The 26,309-nt window shown below is 35.4% G+C and overlaps 1 protein-coding gene across 24 annotated transcripts in view; it reads right to left on the bottom strand.

The window, feature by feature from the left end:
- Positions 1–26,309, bottom strand: part of SYNJ1 (synaptojanin 1) — a 101,754-nt gene that overhangs the window by 34,041 nt on the left and 41,404 nt on the right. For 12 of the 24 annotated variants that reach the window (XM_007964777.3, XM_007964833.3, XM_037990615.2 and 9 more), the window contains 12 exons: positions 26,161–26,222; positions 24,837–24,933; positions 23,613–23,782; positions 21,900–21,981; positions 19,464–19,616; positions 16,603–16,768; positions 14,276–14,299; positions 11,305–11,496; positions 8,331–8,415; positions 4,511–4,651; positions 4,023–4,215; positions 2,995–3,153 (listed from right to left, as the gene is read on the bottom strand). In XM_007964777.3, coding sequence (XP_007962968.3) covers positions 2,995–3,153; positions 4,023–4,215; positions 4,511–4,651; positions 8,331–8,415; positions 11,305–11,496; positions 14,276–14,299; positions 16,603–16,768; positions 19,464–19,616; positions 21,900–21,981; positions 23,613–23,782; positions 24,837–24,933; positions 26,161–26,222 — 1,524 coding nt within the window. The remainder of the gene's footprint in view (positions 1–2,994; positions 3,154–4,022; positions 4,216–4,510; positions 4,652–8,330; positions 8,416–11,304; positions 11,497–14,275; positions 14,300–16,602; positions 16,769–19,463; positions 19,617–21,899; positions 21,982–23,612; positions 23,783–24,836; positions 24,934–26,160; positions 26,223–26,309) is intronic. The other 12 variants (XM_007964788.3, XM_007964898.3, XM_037990622.2 and 9 more) reach the window with 2 other exon arrangements.

Genomic DNA, 26,309 nt, shown 5'->3' with positions numbered 1-26,309 from the left:
TTCCGTCAGCTTATTCTCCTCAGCTCACCCTTTCTCTCCAGGTGATTGCATGTGGATCAAGGACTGGAACGTAGCCCCTTTGCGGCCACGGTGGAAAAGACCTCACGCCGTCATCCTGACCACCCCCACGGCTGTAAAGGCAGAAGAAATCCCACCCTGGATCCACCACAGCCATGTGAAGCCTGCAGCTGCTGAAATTTGGGAGGCAAAACCGAGCCTGGACAACCCCTGCAAAGTGACTCTAAGGAGGATGACAAGCCCTGCTCCAGTCACACCCGGAAGCTGACTGGTCTACGCACAGCCGAAGCTGAGGTGAATCATCGTGGGACTCATTTTCCTTATAATTTGGACTTGTATGGTAAAAACTTCCACTGATTTTCCCCGCATGGAGGACTGCTCTCAGTGTATATACATCAGGTTACTGAGGTAGAGCAACAAGTTAAAACAGTCTTTCTGTTCTATATAGTTACTATGAATGCCTAGGAATTTTAAAAGGAACATGTTTATATAATGACACTCCGTACAAGGTATGTAGCCCAGGAAACGACCCACCAGATGTGTGTTATGGCCCCTCTGAGCCTCCCAAGTCCACAGTTTTTGAAGTAAGATTAAGGACTGAAGAGTGGTGGGGACTTGTAAATGATACAAGTAAAGTATCAGCCAGAACAGAAGCAAAAGGGGTGCCCAAACACATAATCATGAAATTTGATGCCTGTGCTGTCATTAATAGCAATAAGTTAGGAATGGGTGTGGCTCTTTTGATTGGGAAAAGGCTGTATGACCAAAAATCAGTACATTTGTCATGAATTAGGACTGTGTGGAAATGAATGTGGATACTGGTCTTGTGTCATTCGGGCCACTTGGATAAAAAATGAAAAGGATCCAGTACACCTTCAGAAAGGAAAAAGTGGCCCTTCCTGTATTAAGGGACAATGTAACCCCTTAGAGCTAGTAATAACCAATCCCCTTGATCCTTGCTGGAAAAAAGGGGAGCGTGTGATCTTAGGAATCGATGGGGCCGGACTGGATCCTTGAGTAAATATCTTAGTTCTAGGAGAAGTTTACAAACCCTCTCCTGAGCCAGTGCTTCAGACTTTCTATGATTAACTAAATGTGCCAGTACCAGAAACTCCAGGAAAAACAAGAAATTTGTTTGCAACTAGCCGAGCATGTAGCCCAGTCTCTCAATGTCACTTCATGTTATGTACATGGAGGAACTATAATGGGAGATCAATGGCCATGGGAAGCCTGAGAATTAGTACCTACGAACCCAGTTCCTGATGAACTCCTGGTGCAAAAGAATCACCCTGATAATTTCTGGGTCCTAAAAACCCCAATTATTGGGCAATATTGTATAGCTAGAAAAGGAAAAGAATTCACTCACCCCGTAGAACAACTTAGTTGTCTGGGACAGAAACTGTATAACAGTACCACAAAAACAGTCACTTGGTGGAGTTCAAATCACACAGAAAGGAATCCATTTAGTAAATTCCCAAAGTTGCAAACCATGTGGACCCACCCGGACTCCCAGGGAACTGGACAGCCCCCACTGGATTATACCGGATATGTGGGCATACAGCTTACGCCAAATTACCTGACCAGTGGGCAGGTAGTTGTGTTGGCACTATTAAACCATCTTTCTTCTTACTGCCCATAAAGACAGGCGAACTCCTGGGCTTCCCTGTCTATGCTTCCCACGAAAAGAGAAGCATAGCTATAGGAATTGGAAAGATGATGAATGGCCCCCTAAGAGAATCATACAATATTACGAGCCTGCTACTTGGGCACAAGATGGCTCAGGAGGATACCATTTACATGCTCAACCGAATCATCCAGTTATAAGCTATCTTAGAAATAATCACTAATAAAACCTGCAGAGCCTTGACTATTCTGGCCCGGCAAGAAACTAAGATAAGAAATGCTATCTATCAAAAGAGACTGGCTCTCAACTACTTGCTAGCAGCTGAAGGAGGGGGTCTGTGGGAAATTTAACCTTACTAATTGCTGTCTATACATAGATGATCAAGGGCAAGTAGTTGAAGACATAGTTAGAGATATGATAAAACTGGCACATGTACCTGTACAAGTGTGGCATGGATTTGATCCTGGGGCCATGCTTGGAAAATGGTTCCCAGCGAAAGGAGGATTTAAAACTCTTATAATAAGAGTTATAATAGTAATAGGAACCTGTTTACCGCTCCCTTGTTTGCTACCTGTACTTTTTCAAATGATAAAAAGTTTCATTGCTACCTTAGTTCACCAAAATGCTTTAGCACAAGTGTACTATAGGAATCACTATCGATCTGTCTTGCAAGACGACATGGGTAAGTGAGGATGAAAGTGAGAACTCCCACTAATGAGTGAAGTTCTCAAAGAGGGGAATAAAGCAGGAGAGCACCACTCATATTGTCTTATGCCCAATTTCTGCCTCCAAAGAAAGAAGAAGTAAAAACTAAAAGGCGGAAATGGAAGCCACAGGCAGACAGCCCAGCACCGAGCTCTGGGCCTGGTAGTTAAAAATTAACCATTGACCTAACTGCTTGTGTTATCTATAGATTTCAGACATTGTATGGAAAAGCATCATGAAAATCCTTGTCCTTTTCTGTTCCATTCTGATTACCAGTGCATGCAGCCCCCAGTCACATACCCCCTGCTTGCTCAATCGATCATGACCCTCTCACATGGACCCCCTTAGAATTGTAAACCTTTAAAAAGGACAGGAATTGCTCACTCGGGGAGCTCAGTTTTTGGATATGTGAGTCCGCTGATGCTCCCAGCTGAATAAAGCCCTTTCCTTCTACAACTCGGTGTCTGAGGGGTTCTTGTCTGCGTGCAGCTCATCCTACTATACTTTAAGGAAAGATAATTCTATTATCTATTTACCTACCTATACATATTTAAGTATAAAAAGACCCCAATAAAATTTTAAAACATCTTGATTTAAAAAGGCATGTTTCATGACCCAAAATCTTAATGCTAGAAGTATGGATATACCTGTCCAGCATTTTTCTGATTGATAAGTTGATCTCCTGCTATAAGAGAATCCCAATTTTGCTGTCTTATGAGCTCTTTAACTTCTTCGTTAGGGAGATCGATTCGATAGTTGAAATCACCACACCAAAATACATAGTCATGGGAAAACAGCATCCTTCCCTGAAAGCAATGAGATAGAACTTTAAATTCAAAACAATCGATGTTCAAAAATGTTTTACAACTGTTTCTTTGCCTGAGATATGCTTGTCTCCTCCCATGTCCTGTTTCTTTAACCCAACAGTAATAACACATGTGAAAGGAAAATCAATCTCAGGACCCCAAAATCACTAAGCCCAGAGAAAAATCAAGCCAGGAACTATGACAGGTAAACCTGCCTCCCACTTTATTCCTAAATAAGATAACTCCAAAGATAAGAAGCTACATACTTCCTCACAATTTGCCCACAGGAAATTCCTTGTGGACAAAGTACAGACAGAACTCAAAGTCATCCCTCTGAGACTCACCTGAGACAAATGCACATCTGACTGCTTCCTCTGCCCTATTGTTTATGTAAAAATGCAGATTCACTGAGCCAGACTAAATTATGTATTCAGTGGAAGGCTGATCTAGGACTTAAAAGAATGCAACCTTTTGCCTCTTATCTACTTCTAACCTGAAAGCCCTGACTTCGAGTTGTCCTGCCTTACCAGACCGAACCAGTGTACATCATACACATATTGGCTGATGTCTCAGGTCTCCCTAAAATGTATAAAAGCAAACTGTGCCCCTGACCACCTTGGGCACATCTCATTCTGAATTCTGGGGGCTACATCATGGCCACGTCCTTAACCTTGGCAAAATAAACTTTCCAAATTGACTGAGACCTGTCTCAGATATTTTGGGTTAATATACATGAAATATCTATTTAGGTGAATATTCTTAATGTTTCTAGGAACTATCTTAAAGTTTCAAAAGCAATGATGTAGAATTTGGGGCAAATTAAAATACATTCAAAGCTTTATCTTCAAGAACAAGCAGCAAGAGCTTACCATAGGAAAACTCAATTTTCGTGCTATTTCTACAAAATCTTCATTTCTTTCTTTGACTTGTGACTGCCCTGCAGCAAAGTGGCTACAGACAAAGCAAAGGCTGGTTGTATGGAAGAGCATTCGGATTGCAACTGCTCCCTTATTTCCAGTTGCACCTCCCATTCCAGTCTTCACAGTATCAACTGCAACATCCCTTTGAAACAAAGAATTCTAAATCGCAGATTTGAAATTTCAAGAGTTCCATGTGCATAGGAAATTAGGAATATACATAATCATATAAGTACACATGGTATGGTACTTTGAGGGCAAGCCTTTGAAATAGTACAGTGAAGCTATTAGTGAGTCTTTAATCAAAACCCCCAAAACCCCATTTTAAAACAAGAACTATAGATAGTTTTTGTTTGAATAACTCAAACAATAAACATTCTAGGCTTTTCTTGTTATGTAATGGTAGGAAGTAGCCTTAGAGGAGTGTTCTGTTTACTGACCTGATAAAAGGAGCATGCTGTGGTCTGATAAAAACAAACAAACAGACGCCCACCAACTGTTCAGAAGCCAGCAGCACATACTTGTTGTCTCTGGAGATTGTCTTCTGAAGTTCTACAGCCCAGAGCTTCTGATTTGTTGTGCTACAAGAAAATATTAAAAAGAGAATTTTTAAAAAAGATAATTGACAGTAGCCTCTTTTATGACAATTGTCAATTACACCTTTACCCAAATTTCCTAAGACTCTGAAGGAAGCTTAGGCTGTTTTTGTTTCCTTTAAAAAGGAAAATCTATAATTTAGCCAAAAGAAAACCACATTTCAAAATCTAATTTATTACTTCTTTACAAAGACAATATAAAAACATTAAATGACTACTCACTGGGTGAGTAAACTCAAACTTATACATTTTACTTTTTCCTTAAGTATTCATTAAGATGACAGAGAAGTACAGTACTATGGGAGATTGGTTCCAGGACCTCCTGTGGATACCAAAATCCAAGGATACTCAAGTCCCTTATATAAAATGGAGCAATACTTGTACATGTACATCTCTCCTATACTTTAAATCACCTCTAGATTACCTATAATACCTAATACAATGTAATGCTATGTAATTAGTTATTATATTGTATTGTTTAGGGAATAATGATACAAAAAAGTCTGTAAGTAAAAAAGACCAAAAAAAAGTCTGCACGTGTTCAGTACAGACATAATTTAAAAAAATATTTAATATTTTGATGAGCTGAATCCAAAGATGTGAGACCCAAGGATATGGACAGCTAACTATATGTGCTTCCAAATACATTTCCCCACTTTTTAAAATTTTAAATTTTTCTAAATTATAATTCATGTCTTTTTAAAAAATCTTGCTATGGGAAATTAGAAGAAATAATCATTAAACAAACCACCATATACCCATTTTGAAATTACCAACATTTTGCCAATCTGTTTTCTTCCAGCCTCTTTACCTTATCACATTTAAACATTAACAATTCCTTATTATCATCTAATAGTTTATACATACAGTTCCCCATTTATAAAAAAAAATCTTCTAACAGTTGGTTTGTTTCTTTAAAAAGGGTCCAAACAAGGTCCACATATTGCATTTGCTGGTCATGTCTCCTAATCTTTTTTTCTTGAGATGGGGTCTCACTCTGTCACCCAGAGCTGGAGTGCTGTGGCGGGATGTCAGTTCACTGCAACCTCTGCCTAAGCTCAAGCGATCCTCCCACCTCAGCCCCCCAAGTAGCTGAAACTCATTCTTCATCTTCTCAATGAACCTTATCCTGATCATTCATTTAAGACTTCCAACACTTCCCTGTGTCCCTATAGTTGGTTCCCCTTTCCTCTGTTTTCCATTGCACTTTTCTAACATGCTGTATAATTTAACTTGTTGTTGTTATTGTTCACTGTCTGATTCTTCCCACTAGAATACAAAGTCCATGAAGATAGGGATTTTTGTCTGTTTGGTTCATTGGAGGTACTTAGAGTGGTGCTCAGTAGATACTGCTTAAATAAATGAGTAAATATTCACCACTTCATTGAAGAGAATATATATATTATATATATATATGTGTGTATATATATGTATATGTGTGTGTATATATATGTACATGTATATATTTGAGACGGAGTCTCGCTCTGTTGCTCAGGCTGGAGTGCAGTGGCATAATCTCCACTCACTGCAACCTCTGTCTCCCGGGTTCAAGTGATTCTCCCTGCCTCAGCCTCCTGAGTAGCTGGGATTACAGGCATGGGGTACCATGTCCAGCTAATTTTTGTATTTTTAGTAGAGATAGGGTTTCACTATGTTGGCCAGGCTGGTCTCAAACTCCTGACCTCAAGTGATCCGCCTGCCTTGGCCTCCCAAAGTGTTGGGATTACAGGTGTGAGCCACCACGCCCAGCCTAAAGAAGAATTTGATTAAACCTAGCCTAAAGAAGAATTTGATTAAACTCTATTTAGACAAACAATTGATCCATGCACTTAGTACTAGGAATCCTCGGAGTTATATTCTAGTTTAAGACCTGAATATATTTTTCAGGAAACATAATCAAACAACAAAATGAGTGAAGTTGATTTCTTTCCAATTTTCCTGATATGAATTGTTATTCATTTTGGCTAATAAAATATTTGTCACTTGCAAGATTGATGGCTATTTCAGCCTATAATTTTCTCCTGAAAAATCCTTTAAAATATCATAAAATATGGGAAACTGCTGAAATTTAAAAGCAAGCATACTTTGTTAAAATAAAACACTGAAGCTTTAAGCTTCACTCATATAATTTGTATTTATAATATGGGTTCAGAGCAGCAATTCCCAAGTGTGATCTGGGGACATCCTTGAGGGTTCCCAAAGCCCACGGGGTCACAACTATTAAGACATCTTTCACTGTGTTGACTGACATTTGCACTGATGGTGCAAAAGCAACAATGGGTAAAAGTGCTGATGCTCTCGCTTGAATCCAGGCACCAAACTATACTAGTCGTCATTACAATCCCCACTGCCATATACCTGCAGAAAAAAAAAAAAAATTGCCACTTCACCTAAGAATGTCCTTGATGAAGCAACAGACATTATTAATTTTATTAAAGCTCAACCCAGGTCACATCTTTTTAATATTCTGTGTGATACACAGGAAATAAACACAAAGCACTTTAGTTGCATACTGACTTATGATCTATAACTCAAAAAAAGAAAATACTTTAAGTTGGGAGTCAAACTGCCACTTTTTCTTTGGAATATAATTTTTCCTTAAAAGAACTAATGACAGACAATGGTTATTCAGATTTAGGTTACTTGGCATTTTTTTCAGCTAAGTCTGTCTCTTCAAGAAAAACAACCAAGAGCATTTGTTTTCAATGAAAAAACTTGAGTTTTCAGGCAAAAATTAGTATTCTGGAAAACTTGTATCTGCTACCATGATCCTTACAGCTTCCCAACAATTATTTTCTGATGCAAATACCAGCGATGGTAATTAAACAATATGATGCTTTGGTATTATATAATGAAATGTGTAAAATTTGGAAGCGCTACATAACTTAGGGAACCCAAGTGACCAATACATGATGTTACCAAATCATGCAAAGGTAAAAGATGAATTTTAGAATAATAGAGCACAAAAAGTTCATCAATACGGTTTCAGATTCCATTTTGCAACTAACCTTTAAGACACTACCATTTGGTGTAGTGTCTTATCTATACTACACCAAGATAATACTTCTCTGTTATCTACACTACAGCAGAGAAGAAATGATCTGTTTTGGTGTAGTATCAGAGAAGAAATTATCTAGAAAGGTTATTAAAATATTTCCTTTTCAAACTACATAGTTATGTGATTTTTCTCCATATACTTCAATCAAAACAACATACTGCAGCAGACTGACACAGAAGCAGATTTAAGAATCTGGCTGTCTTAAACTAGACATTAAAGAGATTTGGAAAACGACAAGACAGTGCCACCCTTCTCAGTAAATTTTTTGTTTTGAAACAGTTATTTTTCAAAAAATTTATTTTATGTTAGCATGCAATAGGTTTATTATTGTTTTTAAGTGAATTAAATGTTTTTAAATTTTCATTTCTAATTTCTAATATAAATAGAAAGACATAAACAACATTAACAAAAGTTATTTAACATTCTCAATATTTTTAAGTGTGCAGAGAAATCCTCAGACCCAAAAGTATGCGAAATGCTCTTTTACAGTTTAACAAGCACTTTTCCATTTATTATTTCAAACTATCCTTGTAACAATTACTTATCTGTCCTCCATAGTTTCCCTCAACTGGCAAACTTTTCAGCGTATTAATGTGGTTAGCTTACCTTGCATTCACAATGTTTCCAGCATTCAATTCTACCATTTCTTCAAAACCAATTGCAAATATATCAGTTGGCTTACTTCTTTTATCTAAAATTAAGCATCCAAGAAATACTTTTAAATATAGCCTCAGGCAAATGGCAACCCCACCCAATACAATATAACACCAGAGCTCATAAAAATTGATTTTTGTGTTTTGAGTTTAACCAAATTCACATTAAAGGCAAAAATTCTTGAGTGGAATAAAATTATTAAAATTTACTTTCTATTAGGGTGTCCTAAGTTTGCTTCTTTAAGACTTATCCTTGAAGATTCTTCAGTCCTTTCAGAATTCACTTTGAAAAAATTCTTGCTAAAGTTTTTACCAGAAACAGCACAGAAACAAATCATTTCTCAAATCAAAATCTCACATAAAACTTGAGAGAGAAAGAAATTATTCAGAAAAGGCACAAAGAATAAAGTGACTGAGAAACTACCTCAAATTGCTGGTAACAGTTGGGAGGAATTTTTTCACATTCAAATTTGAAAAACATAAGCTTGATCTTTTTGCTATTTTCTGGGTGAAAGAAATCCAGGAAAACTAGGAGAGATCCAGAAAGTAGGACACATCACCCTGTCTAGCTACTGGCACTCTGGAAACTACAAGAACTAATGGAGTACAGAGTCGCCTGAGAAAGCTGCCCAGCGAGACTTCAGGTGCCCCAAGTTTCTAGAAATGGGGACAAATAGCTAGAAAGAGCCTATATGGCCAGATGCTATAGCCCCTGCCTGTAATGCCAAATCCTTTGGAAGGTTGAGGTGAGAGGATCACTTAAAGCCAGGAGTTTGAGACCAGCCTGGGCAATATAGTGAGACTCCATCACTACAAAAAAATAAAAATAAAAAAATTAGCTTAGCATGGTGGCATGCCTGTAGTCCTAGCTACTCAGAAGGCTGAGGAGTGAGGATCTCTTGAGCCCAGGAGTTTGAGGTTATAATGACCTATGATATAGATACTGCACCCTAGCCTGGGCAACAGAAAAAGACCCTGTCTCAAAAAGAAAAAAAAAAAAAAAGAAGAGCCTATAATCTGAACTGATACTGAAATTTAAAAAGAATTATTGACTGCTATTATGTGCAAGGATCATGCATACATCATCTCATTTAATCTGCCACACAAACATAAGAAAGATTATTTTTGTCTTTTATGTACAGACAGGAGGCTCACCCAAGTTCACACATAAAATGCAGCCTGGCATACAGACTCTAAAGCCAAACTGCCTTAGTTCAAATCCTGGCTTTGCCACTACTGCACGAACATGGGCAGGTTCCTTCCCTTTCTATGTCTCAGTTTCTTCATCTGTAAAATTGGAATAATGGTGTCTACGAAATAATAGGTCAGCTCTGAGGATTAAATGAACACATGTAAAGTACACAGAATTATACTGTTAGCTGTTATTTTATTATTACTATTACAACTTCAAGTTCGGTTAAGAAAGAAAGGGCATTGTAGGCTGGGTACAGTGCCTCACGCCTGTAATCACAACACTTTGGGAAGCCAAGGTGGGTGGATCACCTGAGGTCTGGAGTTTGAGACCAGCCTGGCCAACATGGCAAAACCCCATCTCTACTAAAAATACAAAAAATTAGCCAGGCGTGGTAGCAGATGCCTGTAATCCCAGCTACTCAGGAGGTTAAGGCAGGAGAATCGTTTGAACTCAGGAGGTAGAGGTTGCAGTGAGCCGAGATCCTGCCACTGCACTATAGCCTGGGCAACAAGAGCTAAACTCAATCTCAAAAAAAAAAAAAAAAAGAAAGAAAGAAAGAAAAAAAGATTTTGATTAGAATCATGAACTTAATTTTCTTCTTTTTAAAAGTTAACTTTAATTCCTTTTTAAATAGTATATAATTACCAAGTTTTATATGTGAGGGTGATGTGTATAGGAAATGGTGTGAGATAAAATTTTTCTTTTCTAGTTATTTTTCATCAGTTTCATCTTAAACCCTGGGATTTTCCCCAAACTTTTTATTAAAATGCCCTTTCTCTTTTGTTTTTTTGAGAAGGAGTTTCACTCTTGTCGCCCAAGCTGAAATGCAGTGGAGGGATCTCAGCTCACCACAACCTCTACCTCCTGAATTCAAACGATTCTCCTGCCTCAGCCTCCCGAGTAGCTGGGATTACAGGTGCACGCCACCACGCCCGTCTAACTTTTTATTTTTAGTAGAGATGGGGTTTCACCATGTTGGCCAGGCTGGTCTCAAACTCCTGTCCTCAGGTGATCCACCCACCTCGGCCTCCCAAAGTGCTGGGATTACAGGCATGAGCCACTGTGCCCAGCCCAAAATCTTAATAATTAAGTATCCTCGGCTCAATGTTTGTTTCTGGCTATTAACAGTTTGGTGCAGAGAACCCAAACTGAATGCCAACAAAGTTTTTCAAGGATAAACCAATATTCTTAAGTCATCACATAAAGTACCAATAAATATCACTAGTTTTATAAGGCTGCTCAAGACCCACTCTGACGTTTCTTATCTAGTAACTAAATAGAGGATTAAGAATTGAAAAATGGGACATAGTAGGTTTGAAAAATAAAACCCAAATGATCAATTATATTTTAATTATGTAATTTTGGTTAAAATTAAAAAACGATCAATGTTAAATAAAATAAACAAATAAAAACAAAACTAGATTTTCTTATATGTGTGGTTGCCTTCAAAGAAATCTATGTGTGAATTCCTACTTCCTGAGAATAAACTATGAAAAGAAAAAGATTTTTTGTTTTACCATTATATGTTTTTATGAAGTAGAAAACAAAGGTCTAGAAATTTTAAAAAGGTAAGATTTTAATAGATGTGATCTTTAAAGACATCGGTCTTCAAATGTATAGCTCCAAGTTTCTTTCATAAATTAATGCATACTCTGAAGTGCTATATTTGTTTTCTAGATCAATACATCACAGTCAGGATTTATTAACTAAATCCAAATTATAAAAAGCCAACCTTGAAACTCCTGGATGCCAGCTAACTTGGGTGCATCAAGAAGCCAGTCAGTGAGTGTTTGATTCTTAAAAGCTATGCTGCGAAACTGCTTCCCACCATTCACATTCCAGGTTCCGACACATACTCGAATTTTCTTGGGCTTTGAATATTTGTAGAAATTCTCACACATGCTCTTTAGTACTTTAGAAGATGCTAATCAAGACAAGACACAACAGAATTTTAGCTGCATCAAACCATTTATAAAAATTGATTTTCATAACTGAGATATGATGTCTACCGAAAAGCACAATTATTATCACAAGCACAAACAAGCAAAAGATACATGCACAGGCACAAAAAAAGATCAGCCTTCAATGCAAAGCCTGTTATGAGGCAATTAACCAACACATCTTTTAAAAAAAAAAAAAAGTCAACATTAAATAGCCAAGTAAAAAAAAAAAAAAAACCACACATAAAGAATTATTGCAGCAACATGCAGAACAAATAGTTCTGTTTCAATGAAATGGTACATTAATGTACAAATACTAAGAATCATACATTTTTAGGAAGATAGCAATTAACTTTCTACATCTTTCATTAATAGTCTGGTAAAAATATAAATTTTATTTTTCTCCAAACAAAACCATTTAAGAACATTTACATTTAAGATTGTAGCTACTGACAGGCAGCTTGATGAATAATGGCTCCTTGACAAAAATGCAAGATGATATTTCTGAAAATGAAATCACTACTAAATGCTTCCCATCTCACTCAGAGTGGAAGCCAAAGTGCTTAAACAATGGTCCACAAGTCCCTAAACAATTTGTTTTGTTTTTCCACCCTCATCTTCCACTCTCCCTGGTGCACTCTGCACGGGTCTTCCTGCTGTTTCAAAAACATATGAGGCCTGCTTCTACCACAGGGCCTTTGCACTAGCTGTGCCCATAGCCTGCAACACTCTTCCTGTACATCCTTCAAGTTTTTACTTTCCAATGAGGCCTTCTCTGACCACTTTATGCACTCTGCCCTTAACTTTCCATTATCCCCTCCCTGCTTTATTTTTCTCTATCGCATTTATCACATTTATAAACTATGTATTTTATTTATTTATCCTGTAACTTTCTCCCCTCATGAGAATGGAAAATCCATGAGGGCAGACACGTTAGTCTGTTTTCTTTATGGCAATACTCCTAGTAACTAAAAGACTACCTGGTACGCAGTAAGTGCTCAATAAATAATTGTTAAATGAATGAATGTTGAGTACATTTTGAATCCTCAATCCCCCCCTTTTTTTTTTTTTTTGGTCTACAACTAATCTTTTTTCCCTTTCTAAACCACATTCTATCTTGGTTAAATTCGCAGCATAGAACGTTAAAAGCACCTCAACCTAAAAACAGAATCTGTACTTAACTGGCAGCTAACTGGTAACAGGAAAAGGACATCAAAACTATTTTCACCTTTTACCACATGATCTTATTTTATTACAATATTATGATACCAAGATATAGCAGTCTATGAGAGGAAATGAGAGTGAAAAATGCAAGTAACATCTTAGTATTCTTGTAAAGATAATTTTGACCTGTGGAACTGCTGATTTAGATAAGTATATCGCTATCGTTTCCAGGGACAGATATGCAGATTGCTCACCATCTAGCTGTTTGCTTTGATAGCTTGTATAGAGGTGTCTGGGTGGTAATGAAAGCAGATTACTTGTCTGGCCTGTTAGTATGGTTAATTCAAAGCTGACTGTACCTAGATAAAAATAATTCTCTACGATTACGGTTTATCATTGCTCTTTAAAACTGAAGTCACTACTTGTTGTTACCAATGCAAACATAGCTTCTACAATCTATTCTATATCAACACACAGGTTCTATAATAATTACATGGCTTAAAATATTCAGCAAGACAATGAACTGTGTGAACAAAAATATGCTGCCTCACTGTATGAACTAATAAAGTCAAGTCAGTTTTTAAATGAAATAAAAAGGTAAAAAATAGTCCTAGTTTACTCTTAACTGGTGGCACCTTAATGTGCTTAAAGCAACAGTGAGTCAAAAAAATAAAATAAAAAATTTTAAAGAAGAAACGAGTCTATGCTCAAACAACAGATGTCCATCCCTAAATACCATACCATTTCAGAAAATGGTGTTCATTATATAAGTTAAAAACATATCCAGGTGCTCCCTTCCTCTACCCTTCTCAAGAAAATAATCAACAGCTTCTCAAAACATTCAGAACAACAACTAAGCCAAACAACTCTTAAGGGATAGCAAATCCTTTTCAACTAAATTTCTGGCAAGAGTTAAGCTTTCATTCCTTTTGCCACAGATTCATGTTTAAAGACAAGATCATAAACCTTGCCCAGAGAATGAAGACATGAGATTCCTAGGAATAAATAGGCAAGAAAAATAAAAAATAATCTTTAGGTCTTACACACTTAACTATTCGTTGTTAGAAATCTTGGCACTTTTTAAAATTAAGAGATTTCAGATCATATTTTAGTGCATGTCTATAGTTTCGAAACTATTTCATTCACAATAAGGAAATGCAACAATGCCTTCTTAAATATTATATGTGAGAAACACTGTTGAGTAGTCATAAATATCACAGATGGCACTCAGAAATTAATTCAACATAGTTACTTCTGGATTTTTTTCCATCAGCCTGTTAACAGTAAGGCATAACACTAATAATGTTTGTTCAATGAAATGTAAAGTGAAATTAAAACTAGCTGAATTATCTTCAACTGGAATTAAGCAATTGCTACAGGAAGACAAAGGGCACTGCACATTTTCTTCAGAATGAAGTACTTAATTTTCTCAAGCTTGAAATTCTTTTCTCAGATTAAAACAAGATATCAATTTATCCTGTTAGCATCTGACGGCAAAATGAGAAAGCTTCCAATTATATGGCTTTATTTGTTTACAATATCAACTTCAGAAAAAAATGAGAAAAAATTGCTTTTATTTATAGATTTTCTATACTGTACCTGACTGTAATGTCTGTTCAGAAACTATGGATGCATCAAGAAGAAAACAAAGAATCATTAGTAAAAACAAGTTACAATTAAAATGTAGAGTATAGTGACAAAACATTTTGAGAAGACCTCACTTTTTTATTTTAAGTCAATTTGATGACTTTATTTTTTCTGATAGCTATAGAACACCAAAGGTTACAAAGAAACGATAATGACGGATACAAACCTTCTGCACCTAAGAAAAATCCTACAGTGACTCAGTGATGTCCACCATTTCACCATCAGAAGCTCCTAGGCCTGCTCTTCTGGCTGCTCCTGTGTCTATGTTATGCATGCATGTGTACATGTATGAGAATATTATGAATATAAATATGAAAACCTAAGAAGATGGAGGATGTTGAAGATATGGAAGATACTGCCCTAATATACAACTTTTAGTATTCTTTCTGGGACTTAGCAGTTGATAAGTACAATCACTTCAGCTATAACAAGAAAAACACATTCTAAAAATATCGCCATGCTATGCAAATTTTGCAAATTCCCACAACCACAGGGCTCATGGAAAAATGGGGTAAGGGGTACCACATTCAAAAACTTCAACAGTGACACAGCAAAAAAGACAGGAACCTCATAAAAATAGTAGCAAGACATTACACATGTTAAATGGTTATGAAATACATGAATACAACCATTAATAAGGCCCTTCATCTTGAATGAAGTTGGCTTGCAGAAATGGGCATCAGACAGAGTGCAGCTTGTAATGTGAATAATGGAAAAAGGGATATCTGAAATTAGATGAAACGTTGAAAGAACAGATGTGAATAAGTATGGCTCATAACACACGTAGTGAACTGAGGCAGGGGAAGATGTTTGAGGTGTGTGTGCATATGTGTATGTGTGTTTTATATGTTATATATATTTCTAGCCATCTTAGTTCTGCTGGGTGCACTTTTCTGCATTTACCCAGTGTTGCTTGCCAGCAAAATCACTCATAAGCTCAAGCAAAATTGGCCTTATGCTCAAACAGTTCCCTAACATATCACATTGGAACAAATTCCATTCTCAAAACAAGCGTTACAGCAGAACTGACTGTACTTTTTTTAAAGGTATTATTTTACTTATAGTAAAATGTGAAGGCAACTAAAAACACTAATGCTGAAGTTTGGGTATTACATAGGTCCCTTGTTTCTCCTCTTCTTTCCTTCAACCACTTACTTTCAATTGTTGCTTATTAATGCCTCCACATCAATGTAGGCACAGGTGGAAAGAGGTGACAAAACACAAATCAGTCAAGTCTCTACTTTTGGAAGCCAGGAAGAAAGCCTGAAGTTGAAAGTAGTAGCTGAGATCAGATACTTTTGGAGTTTTAGTAGGTCTAAGTTCCCCAGCCCAGTTATAGGTCCCTGCGGGGCTGTCTGTAATTAACTACCTTTAGGCACCATGCAGAATTCTGAAAGAATCCATAACCTATTTGACCAAGTAATTACCCAAGAATACGTTACTTGATGCAGAAACAATTTTCTCCCACTTGAACAGGGAACATTAACAAGTTTGGTTTAGGGCTAACAGAAAAAAATTTGTTTTTCAGAGTGCTAAAAAGTTAAAATGGAAAAAAATTATTGTGTCAATTATACCTCAATACATTTTAGAGAAAGAAAAAGCACGTCTAATCTATTAAGTTCTACAATGAATGCTGAGTTTTCCCATCATGCTACTTTTATGTGCTCACTGATAGGAGAAGCTTTTTTTTTTTAATAGAAGACACAATGGAAGGTGAAAACCGATTCTGAAGGCCATATATTTATTTCAAATATTAAAATTGGTAATAGCAGTTAGTGCCCAATAATTAGCACTACTTTCAGTTATTAATATGATTTAATGCTTATTCGAACAATAGCAATTAAAAGTTAAGACCAAATTACAGAAACTTTTGGGGTAGTGATTTAAAAAATAACCAATATAGGCATTAGTTTTTCCAGTAAAGCATTTTTCTGCATAATTAGGTTATTAAATGCTCTATTAAAAGTACCAGCTGAATATTCTATGAAATACTGTCTTGTACAAAGTTAACAATGCTTAATTATTTACCCTCTCAATCATAATCTATAGAAGAAACCATGCATGGGCCTCAGTTTATAGCTTAGTAATACCACTGATTATACAAACATTTTAAAATAGACAAATTTCCTTTGGAGAATGTAATTTTAAAAAATTACCTTTATAGAAATCCCTTCGAAAACTATTTTAACCAACTAAAAATTGTTTGTGTAAATAAGTTTACATTTACCTCTTGGACTTTTAGGAATGTAAATAACAAATAAAATATAAAGTGCACATACCACGCAAACTTCCAGTAGTTAAAAGTGCTCGAGCTTTGTCAGCTAAATCACTATTCAGAGTATTTCCCAGCAGCAAAACATCAATGGCCTCTTGCTTGGAGCTGTCAAAGAAGTTATTCTGAATTGTCCGGGTGACAGACCGAGCACCATCTTTTAACTTTCCAGCCTGTTGAGAAAGAAAGGAGTGCAGATTTTCATTTTAAATATTACTGATTTTACTCAGTAGGTATTTTGAAATTTTAAATCAGTTTTATATAATTTGAATATGAAAAAGGAGCTAATCGTTCTATTTTGAATATATAGTCATGACAATTAAAATGCCTCCAACATGTCACTGTTTCCTTTCTTCTTTTGGATTAAAGCTCTGCACAAAGAAATGAAAAAGCCCAGTGCTACAACCTCATCCAGTAATGACATCTAGAGCAATAAATGTTTAAAATTGCTTATTACAAAGGAAATAAACTGAAGTGAACTTATTTAAAACAAGACAATTCCTTCTTACAAGGTAATTTGTAAACTTGGGGATAAAATGGGTAAGGAGAAATGGGAGATAAAAGAAGATACACTGAGCTTAACTGACCCTAGAAAAACTTCAAATTACTTTGGTAGTAGAAAAAGAAAATGGAAATTGCTCCCAAATAGCTTACATTAGTTAAAATTAAAACTAAACCTAAGAATGAAGGTCTAGTCTCAAAAGAAATTTACAAGTACAGTTCACAAAAGAATATTACATGTAAACTACAATTTGTATATTTTGAGTCATTTTATTGCCTATGCAAAAATACATCATAAAATAAGAAACTTATTCCTATAGTGAGAGTTGATTATAACTTTTAATGAATATATATTTTACTTAGGCATATCGGTTACCATAAAGATTTATTTTGATCTTACAGTTTTGATGACTGTCAAAACAAAAACCTTGCGCCTTTTAGGAAATAACTTCAGTTTGCAATATGTAATTTTTACTCTTTAAAGAAATAACAGTAACTCTAGGCTTCTTTTTAGAATAAAGAGCCAAGTTTCTTAAATGCCACTAAATGAAGAACCAGTTTTCTTCAATGCCGTTAAATGAATGCTACTATATTTAATAAGCAATTAATGTTTGGCATTAAATGTTATTTCCTTCTATATAATAACATATACAAATGACATTATTTGAAAAGACACTCACCATTCACATTATCAGGCAATTAATCAAAAGGAACCCAGAGAAAGGAAAAGAAAGAGCAGTTCAGATGTTAGATTTTAGTTCAATTCAGACTAGCATATTTAATGTATAAAATTTTATATCTGTATATGTTAGAGATAAAAGATCACTGAAAATATATGTAACCTCTGTACATACATTGTAGTACATACATTGTAGTCACTGCAGAAATAAAAAGGTAGAAGAATATAAAAGAATATTTTAAGCAATAGTTTGAGAATCAGCTTTTAATAGCAAGAATTATGTTCTTTATTTAAAAGGAATAAATCAAAGTTTAACAATTTCATGTTTACAAAAATAGGGACCACTTAAGAAGTAAATATTTGTAAAAGTCAATACAAATTATTTCTATGAGTTGAACAAAAGAAACTTTGCAGGTAAGGCCAATACCTCTGGGCAGAGGCATGGCGTATTATGAGACACAGGGGAGGAAGACTTGGAAATTAAAAGAAGACTTGGAGATCATGAATGGTCTTTAAAGAATTTCAGCTGCTATATGGAAGAAGCTGAATGAGAACTATAAAAGTGATAAATGTTCTCATTTCTATTCTTGAAATAATTTGAGGAACTGTGGAGAATTAGAAAGTTGATAAATTCAAGTGAGGCCAGGATCCTTAAAAAGTTAAACTATATTTAAGAATATAAAATAATGAAAATTATCTCAAGTATTGTTCTGAACTCCCTCAACAAGGGCCAAATACTTGAGAAGAAAGTAGTGTGTAGATACTGCCAGGAAATAAAAAGTAATGATGAAACAGACAATTATAATTAAGTCCGTTCTTTTTTTTTTCGGAACAGAGTCTCACTCTGTCACACAGGCTGGATGGAGTGCAGTGGCATGATCTTGGCTCACTGCAACCTCCACCTCCTAGGATTCTCATGCCTCAAAACTCCTGAGGAGCTGGGATTTCAGGTGTGCACCACCACGCCCAGCTAGTATTTTGTATTTTCAGTAGAGATGGTGTTTCGCTATGTTGGCCAGGCTAGTCTAGAACTCCTGGCCTCAAGTGATCCACCTGCCTCAGCCTCCCAAAGTGCTGGGATTATAGGTATGAGCCACCACACCTGGCCCATATCTCACACGTCGTTGGCACATCTTGATAGCCACACTTCCCAAGGTAAGATAAGTAAAGATCAATTATGCCCTAATGTTGGGTTCATAGTAAGCACTGTATAAACTGCTGATTGACTTATTTGTCCCAGTGGCATACGTCACACATCTATTAACTGTACGCACTGTGTCAAGTGAAGGGAACACAAAGCCAAATAAGACAGAACCCTTTATTAAGAGGTCTATGGTTTTAAAAATCATATTTGTAATCAAAACAAACAATACAAAAAGTAAAACAGATATACAAGGGAAAATCATGAAAAAAAGAGCAACATATATCATCTTAGTGGACTGTCACTAAATGACTAGATATGTCATATATACATACTTCCCAAACTTAGGGAAATATCTATCTTCCATTTATTCACTACTATCCACTGTGAAAGGAAGTATCAAAGAAGGCATAAAAGTACATTAAACAGAATTCTAAGACACATCTATTAATTTAAACCATCTATTAATTTTAAAAGGCCATTTAAAAGCTTTATGAAGAGAGGAAAAAGAGGATATTCTGTAATGTTAAGACAGATCTAGATCTACCTTCGCTTTCCCTTCAAGAGCTCCAGTTCCTGCATATATCTTACTGATTGAATCACCATTCACGGACCACATTGACCGAAAAACTTCTTGAAAGCGAGTCACCAACTGAGGCTTTTCACCTAAACCAAGAGCTTCCAACTGTTTAGCTAGCATCTAAAACAGCAAAAGAGAAATTTTTATAAGTACATTAATATATTAATTGTAATATGGCTTTTAAGAACTACCAGAATCAAACCAAAAATTTATCGTTATAGTACTATTTGGGACTAGATTCTGAAAACATAACAGTTTACTAGGCTGAGTTATTTCCCATCATTTCAATTTTTAAAACAAATACTGTATCAATGAAAACTGCAAGTATTGATAAAGACTTCTTTCTGGTTAAATGACAGAATTTATCTTATTAAAGTAGCCCTATAAATCAGAGTTGTTTACCTTGCCCACCTAAAAGAATTCATCCATCAACAGTCTGCATTTGAACTGAGAAAAATGTTTACTTAGTTTACCTAAATAACTAGGTCTCTTTAATTTTTGGATTTGGCTTTATAAGTTTAAGTAATTAAGGTAGGTAAAAAAAAATACGGAAAAAAAGGAGTTGCTCTTAAATTGTCACAAAATAAAGAAAATAAGTAAAACCTCTGAATAAAGTCATGACAGCTTTTTATGCATAAAATCCTCATTGGTAATATATATATAAGGAAGAACTGGGGGGAATAGCAGGCAAGAAATTCAAGGATCTCTCAGCTTTCACAAGTCCCTATCACATATAACAATAAAAGTGTTCCAAAAAGTTACTGATCTTCATATGTATGAATTCTAGCCTAGAGTCAATGTTCAATCTTTATCCAATCTGTTTATCTGGAATGTAGTCATATTCTATGCCTTGCATTTTCACTTAACTCTTTCCAATTTATGTTTTATTTTATCATGTAAGTATGGTGATTATCCATAATTATAGAGAACCAAAAGCTAAAATAATATTTTTTAAAAACCTTAAACTGGGTTCATTTAATTACCTAGAGACTTACACCAGAGCTGTTCTTTGCTAGCATGGAGAACAAAACAAAATAAGCTCCAGGTCCTCCTTTATCATTTAAATCTTTCTCTCTTCAAGGAACTGGGCAAAACGGATCTTACTCCTCTACTAGTTTGGCTTTGTCTATCTTAGTGGCAAACTTTGTAAACTGTCAAACGTTTGCTATCCTAGGGAGTTTTCTAATTCCTAACTATCAACAGTGGAGAATCAGCTAAGTCAGATCCTGAAAACTAACATCTGTTATAATTTTGATGAAGAGATCCAAGTCTTTCAATAAGCTTACTATCAGAATCCATGAACATTTATTCAGCCACTTAAAACCAGAACTTGAAACAAATCCAAGCCAAGATAAGATAAACTCTTATCTAAATGACCAACATGCTTGCTTTCATTTTCTTGTTTCTGTCAAATTTTCTAAATAAATTACAAATAAACCTCAAAAACATATTTGAAAAAATCCAAACAGTAAAATTTATTTAGTTACATGAAAAATATATTCTATAATAGAGAATTTTATACACTGTACTTTCATTTTTGAGATAAAGAACCTCAGCTGCAAAGTAACTAATTAACCAATATTCAGGTCAAATTTAAGATCATTAACTAGAGGAAATAAGAACATGTAACTTCCTATTGCTGTTTTTTTTTTTATAGTATTTGAGAACTATGTTAAGTTCTGATGGAACTAAACGAAGTTTAGCCACAGCCTTATAACCCTAACTTGCAGAATAGGGAAGACTTAGAAAGCTCAGCACTGCTAAACAGTTTGTCAAATAGTTGAGACTATGTTTATATTAGGATGAATCTGATGGATAAGTAGTAAAGAAAAAAAAAACAGTTGCAAACAGAGACCTTATCACAGAAGTTGAATCACATTCATTTTCATTCTAACTGGCATTTTCATCTGATCCTGTTTTTTATAACTACTAATTTGAAAACACCAAACGAACTGGATTGGGTTACAAATTGTCAAAAATATAGTCCTATATAATTGTACATGTGAAAATAGACCCTTCTTATCCTAAAATAGATTGTTAAAAGATAACACAGAGAATAAAAGGCCAAATACACACATATACCCACACCCACACCCACGTATATATTTCCTCCAAAAAGACAGGGAAAAAATTGTTGAAATACTATAAACAGCAGATTTTAAAAGGGAGAATAAGGAACAACAGAAGTAGATAGACAGCTACCTAAAGAGAATATGAAGATCAGGTAAAGGAAATATTTAAATCAAAACAAAGTTTGGCCAAAAAAGAGACAGAGACTAGAAGTACAAAATGAAGCATACCATTACATATATCTTCTGAAAAGTAATAAGAAATCTAAGTATTACAAAACCACTTAAAGAGGCAGATGATACAAGGCACATACATTTTAATTTATTTTTTTACCTCTAAGCCAAGAAATGCCTGCACACTATTTGTTCTATCAAGACAATCCAAGCAGTTTGTTCGAACTGTACCACTCTGGCATCTGTAAACAGTAAAGTTAAATATCTAGTTTGGAACAAAAATAAAACTAAAACAAACAGCAAATAATTGAGGTAATTAAAATGTAGCACCCACCTTCCCTCTCCAGCTTTTTACTATTACAGTATTCAAATACACACACAAAAAATTATACTGTGAACATCCATATACCCACCATTTAAATTTGACAACTGTTAACATTTTGTCACATATTCTTCATTACATTATCTATCACACACTTACTTTTAATTAGGCCAACAATTAGAAACTAAATATACATTCAGGTTTATGCTCTTACAGTTCTTTGCACATAAAAGAAAAATATTTATGGAACAAAATTTTTTTTAAACCTAAGATCTGTTATCTCTAATGACTGTGTCTACAGCATTGATGCTAAATAAAATACAAATTGAAAAATTAAAAATTTGAGCTTTCTGCACTCAAGTTTCCCTTAACCTATATTCTGAACTTTTTTAACATTTACTTGGCCGGGCGCGGTGGCTCAAGCCTGTAATCCCTGCACTTTGGGAGGCCGAAACGGGCGGATCACGAGGTCAGGAGATCGAGACCATCCTGGCTAACATGGTGAAACCCCGTCTCTACTAAAAAATACAAAAACTAGCCGGGCGCGGTAGCGGGCGCCTGTAGTCCCGGCTACTCAGGAGGCTGAGGCAGGAGAATGGTGTAAACCTGGGAGGCGGAGCTTGCAGTGAGCCGAGATCGTGCCACTGCACTCCAGCCTGGGCGACAGAGAGAGACTCCGTCTCAAAAAAAAAAAAAAAAAAAAAAAAAAATTTACTTTTCTCCTCTATTTCACATACGAAAACTGAAATTTAAATTATACTAAAGCAGTCAGTAAACAATGTCTTTCACTTCTATTTGCATTTAATAGTCTTTACTGGCATCAAGAAATATTAAAACATAAGTTTTAAAAGAGAAGCAAAACAGTTTCATATATAATAACATGAGGTATGAAGCCAGACAAATCCCAGTTCTAACACTTGTTAATTATGAGACTTGCAGCAGATGGGAATGGACATAACAATAGAGCCTATCCCTACAATTGTTATTGATACATGTTAAGACTTAAGTACACTGCCTGCTCTATAAAATGCACTCACTAATGTAACCTCTTATTATTATTTGATGAATTCTAAAGAAAGAAAAACAAGTTTAAAATCAAGTATAGGATGGGTGAGATGGCTCATGCCTGTAATCCTAGCACTTTGGGAGGCTGAGGCAGGTGGATCGCTTGAGCCCAGGAGTTTGAGCCCAGCCTGGGCAATACAGGGAGACCCCGTCTCTACAAAAAAAAAAAAAAAAAAAAGCCAGGCGTGGTGGCACACACCTGTAGTCCCAGCTACTCAGGAGGCTGAGGTGAGAGGATCTCCTGAAACCAGAAAGCAGAGGCTGCAGGGAGATGAGACTGCACCACTGCACACCAGCCTGGCAACAAAGTGAGGTCCTATTTCAAAATAATAAAAATAAAACAAAAAATTTAAAAGATATTTTATTTGATTATAAACTTTAATTTTAAAAAGAAAATTTAAGAGTTCAACATTAAGAATAATTTTTAATTATAGCAATGTTCCAATTCAAAGAACAGAGAAACAGGGAGAAACAGGGGAGTCAAACCTTTGAACTTCACTTCCATTGAAATAAAAAAATCCATAATCTAGAAACTTCTGGACTTGAGGTTTAAGGACACTGTGTAATTTTTCTGCCTTTCCTCCCTTAACCATTTGATGATAGTCAAAATTCACCATCTGGATATCAGCAGCATGTTCAGAAGCTTTCAAATGACTCTGGAAGTAAAAAGGCAAATATTCATCTAAATGAAAGTAAAAAGGCAAATATTCATTTAAATATTCATCACATTTCATTGACACTGGCAATAAATCTTTTCCCTGAAGTCTCACATACTATCCCTCAGAGATAAGGTGACATAATTCACATCAGGGTACTTAAATAATATTCTCACCTGGTTTAGGAAATAAAAAATCATTTCCAATTGCCAGCATTTTATTTTTACAACACAAATTTAATAACTATTTATACCTATTATAGAATCTCAAAATTATCTAAGACAAAGGCTATCAATGACTGAAAGATTCCTATTTTATAACTTCACTCAATACATACAAATATTTTTTAAATTTTACCATAAAGTCACTCTGTAAAGTATAATCTGTTTATTAACAATATTTCACAAGATTAAAATAACAGCTATATAATTAGGATGCTTCTGGACTTAGGAGATTGAACTTTAGAAAATGTTTCCTAACTATCTTAAGTTTATAATCATATGTAACACCATAATTTATACAAATTCATTATTAATTCAATAAGTGCTTAATAAAATATTTTTTCTTTAGAAGTCAGGCAATTTGGGGGTTCCTTTCGACATGAAATTCTCAAGTTTTCCCTCATCAATGCACGAAGGTATAGTGCTGCATGTATATAAATGCATTATTCCCAATTCCATAGGTTAAAAACAATGACTATGGTTCTAGGAAGCAGGCAAAGCAATCAACAGATGAAGAAGGAAACTGCTATTTCTCTACTAGTGATAGATAAACTTTGGCAAGGAGGGTATTTTTCTGTTTCTCTACAAAATAAAAAAGCAGATTAGAAAACAGTGTCATTTGCATTGAAAACTTTTCAGAATCCCAGTTTCAGCAACATTAGCCTAAATTGTTTCTTAATAGACCCAAAGAGTTCAAGTTTCCAACAAGTACCCAACCTTTTTCTTGGAAGTAATTTACTTCCTGGAAGAATCTGATTACCATATTATTTTATTTTTTACTACCATTCTAGGTGTCCATGGGGCAGAATGAAATAAGAAATGACCATACTTACCTGGAAAGCTTTACTTAACATATGTTCACCTTCCTTAGATCCAAGCAAGTTTACTATTATTTGTTTACCATATAAGTTCTTAAGTGTTCTAAAATGCCTATTTAAGAAAGAAAGGAAATAAGCACATGTCAAATAAGAAGCCTAATTTTTTCAATAAATAAGAATCCATTATTAGATATAACTTACATGACATTATTTTAAACACAGAATTGGAAAACTGGGTGCAAATTCATTGTACATGGTCTCAAAGCTGAATTTATGAAAACTCATGAATGCAATTTCCTCTCTGACTTATGGGTACTGAGACTCCCATCCCTGCCGGAGCTGTGGACACATACAGCTTCTGCCTACTCTGTGAGGCTGGCACCAGACAAGACAGACAACAGCCATAAGCTTGACTGGAAACGCAGTAAGGGCAGATGGCAAAGGGCTGCTGCTCACATGTGAGGACATCATACACTCTGTTGAGGATTCACAGGGACCTCCTTACTAGCTCCAGTCTTCAGAAAAATGGGCCCCAAATACGAGTCTTTTTTCTTTCCAGCTTCTAACCATTCCAGAAGCTATGTAGAGCAATGCCACACAAATGTAACACAAACCACACCTATAATGTTAAATTTTCAAGAAGGTGCATTTATAAACATGAAACAAAATATACTTTCTTTAACTCAAAATGTCTAAAATATCATTTCAACATGTAATCAATATAAAACAACTACAGTTAACCTTTCAACAACACAGGTTTGAACTGTGCAAGTCCACTTATATACGGATTTTTTCAACCAAACAAGAATCAAAACTACAGTATTCCTGGCATGCAAAACCCATGAATATGAATGATGACTTCATACGCATGGGTTCCACAGGGTCGACTGTGGGACTTGAGTATGTGCAGATTTTGGTATGTGAGGGTAGAACCAATACTCTGAGTATACTGAATGTGATTTTACTAACGAGACACTTTACATTCTTTGTTATTTTTTAAGGCAGTCTTTGAAATCTCGTGTGCATTTTATACTTGCAGCACATTTCAACTGAGACTAGTCACACATTTCAAGTGCCCAGCAGCTACATGTGGCTAGTGGTTGCTATACTGGACAATGTGCCCACAGAGGAAGTTTTAAGGTCAAGAGATTAAGACCCACACTTCCATCACTACCACCCCCAGAAGTCGTAACAGTAGGTGTCACTGTCTTTCAATTAAATTAGGAGTCAGAAGGAATTTTATTTAAAGCCAAAAAAGTCTGAAATGAATCAGTAAATATAAGTAGTCCCACTGCTTAGCAATATCAAAATTTAAAGCACTATGTAAAAATTGTCTTACCTGTCAAAAGCAGGTGCATTGGCCTCAAATCCTCTTGACATACGGACACGATGAGATCCCACCTTAGACAAGAAAAATATATTTAATCAAACCAAAAACCAACATATAGACGAAAGAAATATCACTGCTTACAATATTTAACAATTTCT

The sequence above is a fragment of the Chlorocebus sabaeus genome, chromosome 2 (assembly GCF_047675955.1).
Source record: "Chlorocebus sabaeus isolate Y175 chromosome 2, mChlSab1.0.hap1, whole genome shotgun sequence".
NCBI lineage: Eukaryota > Metazoa > Chordata > Mammalia > Primates > Cercopithecidae > Chlorocebus > Chlorocebus sabaeus.
This window is presented reverse-complemented; position numbering and strand designations above follow the sequence as displayed.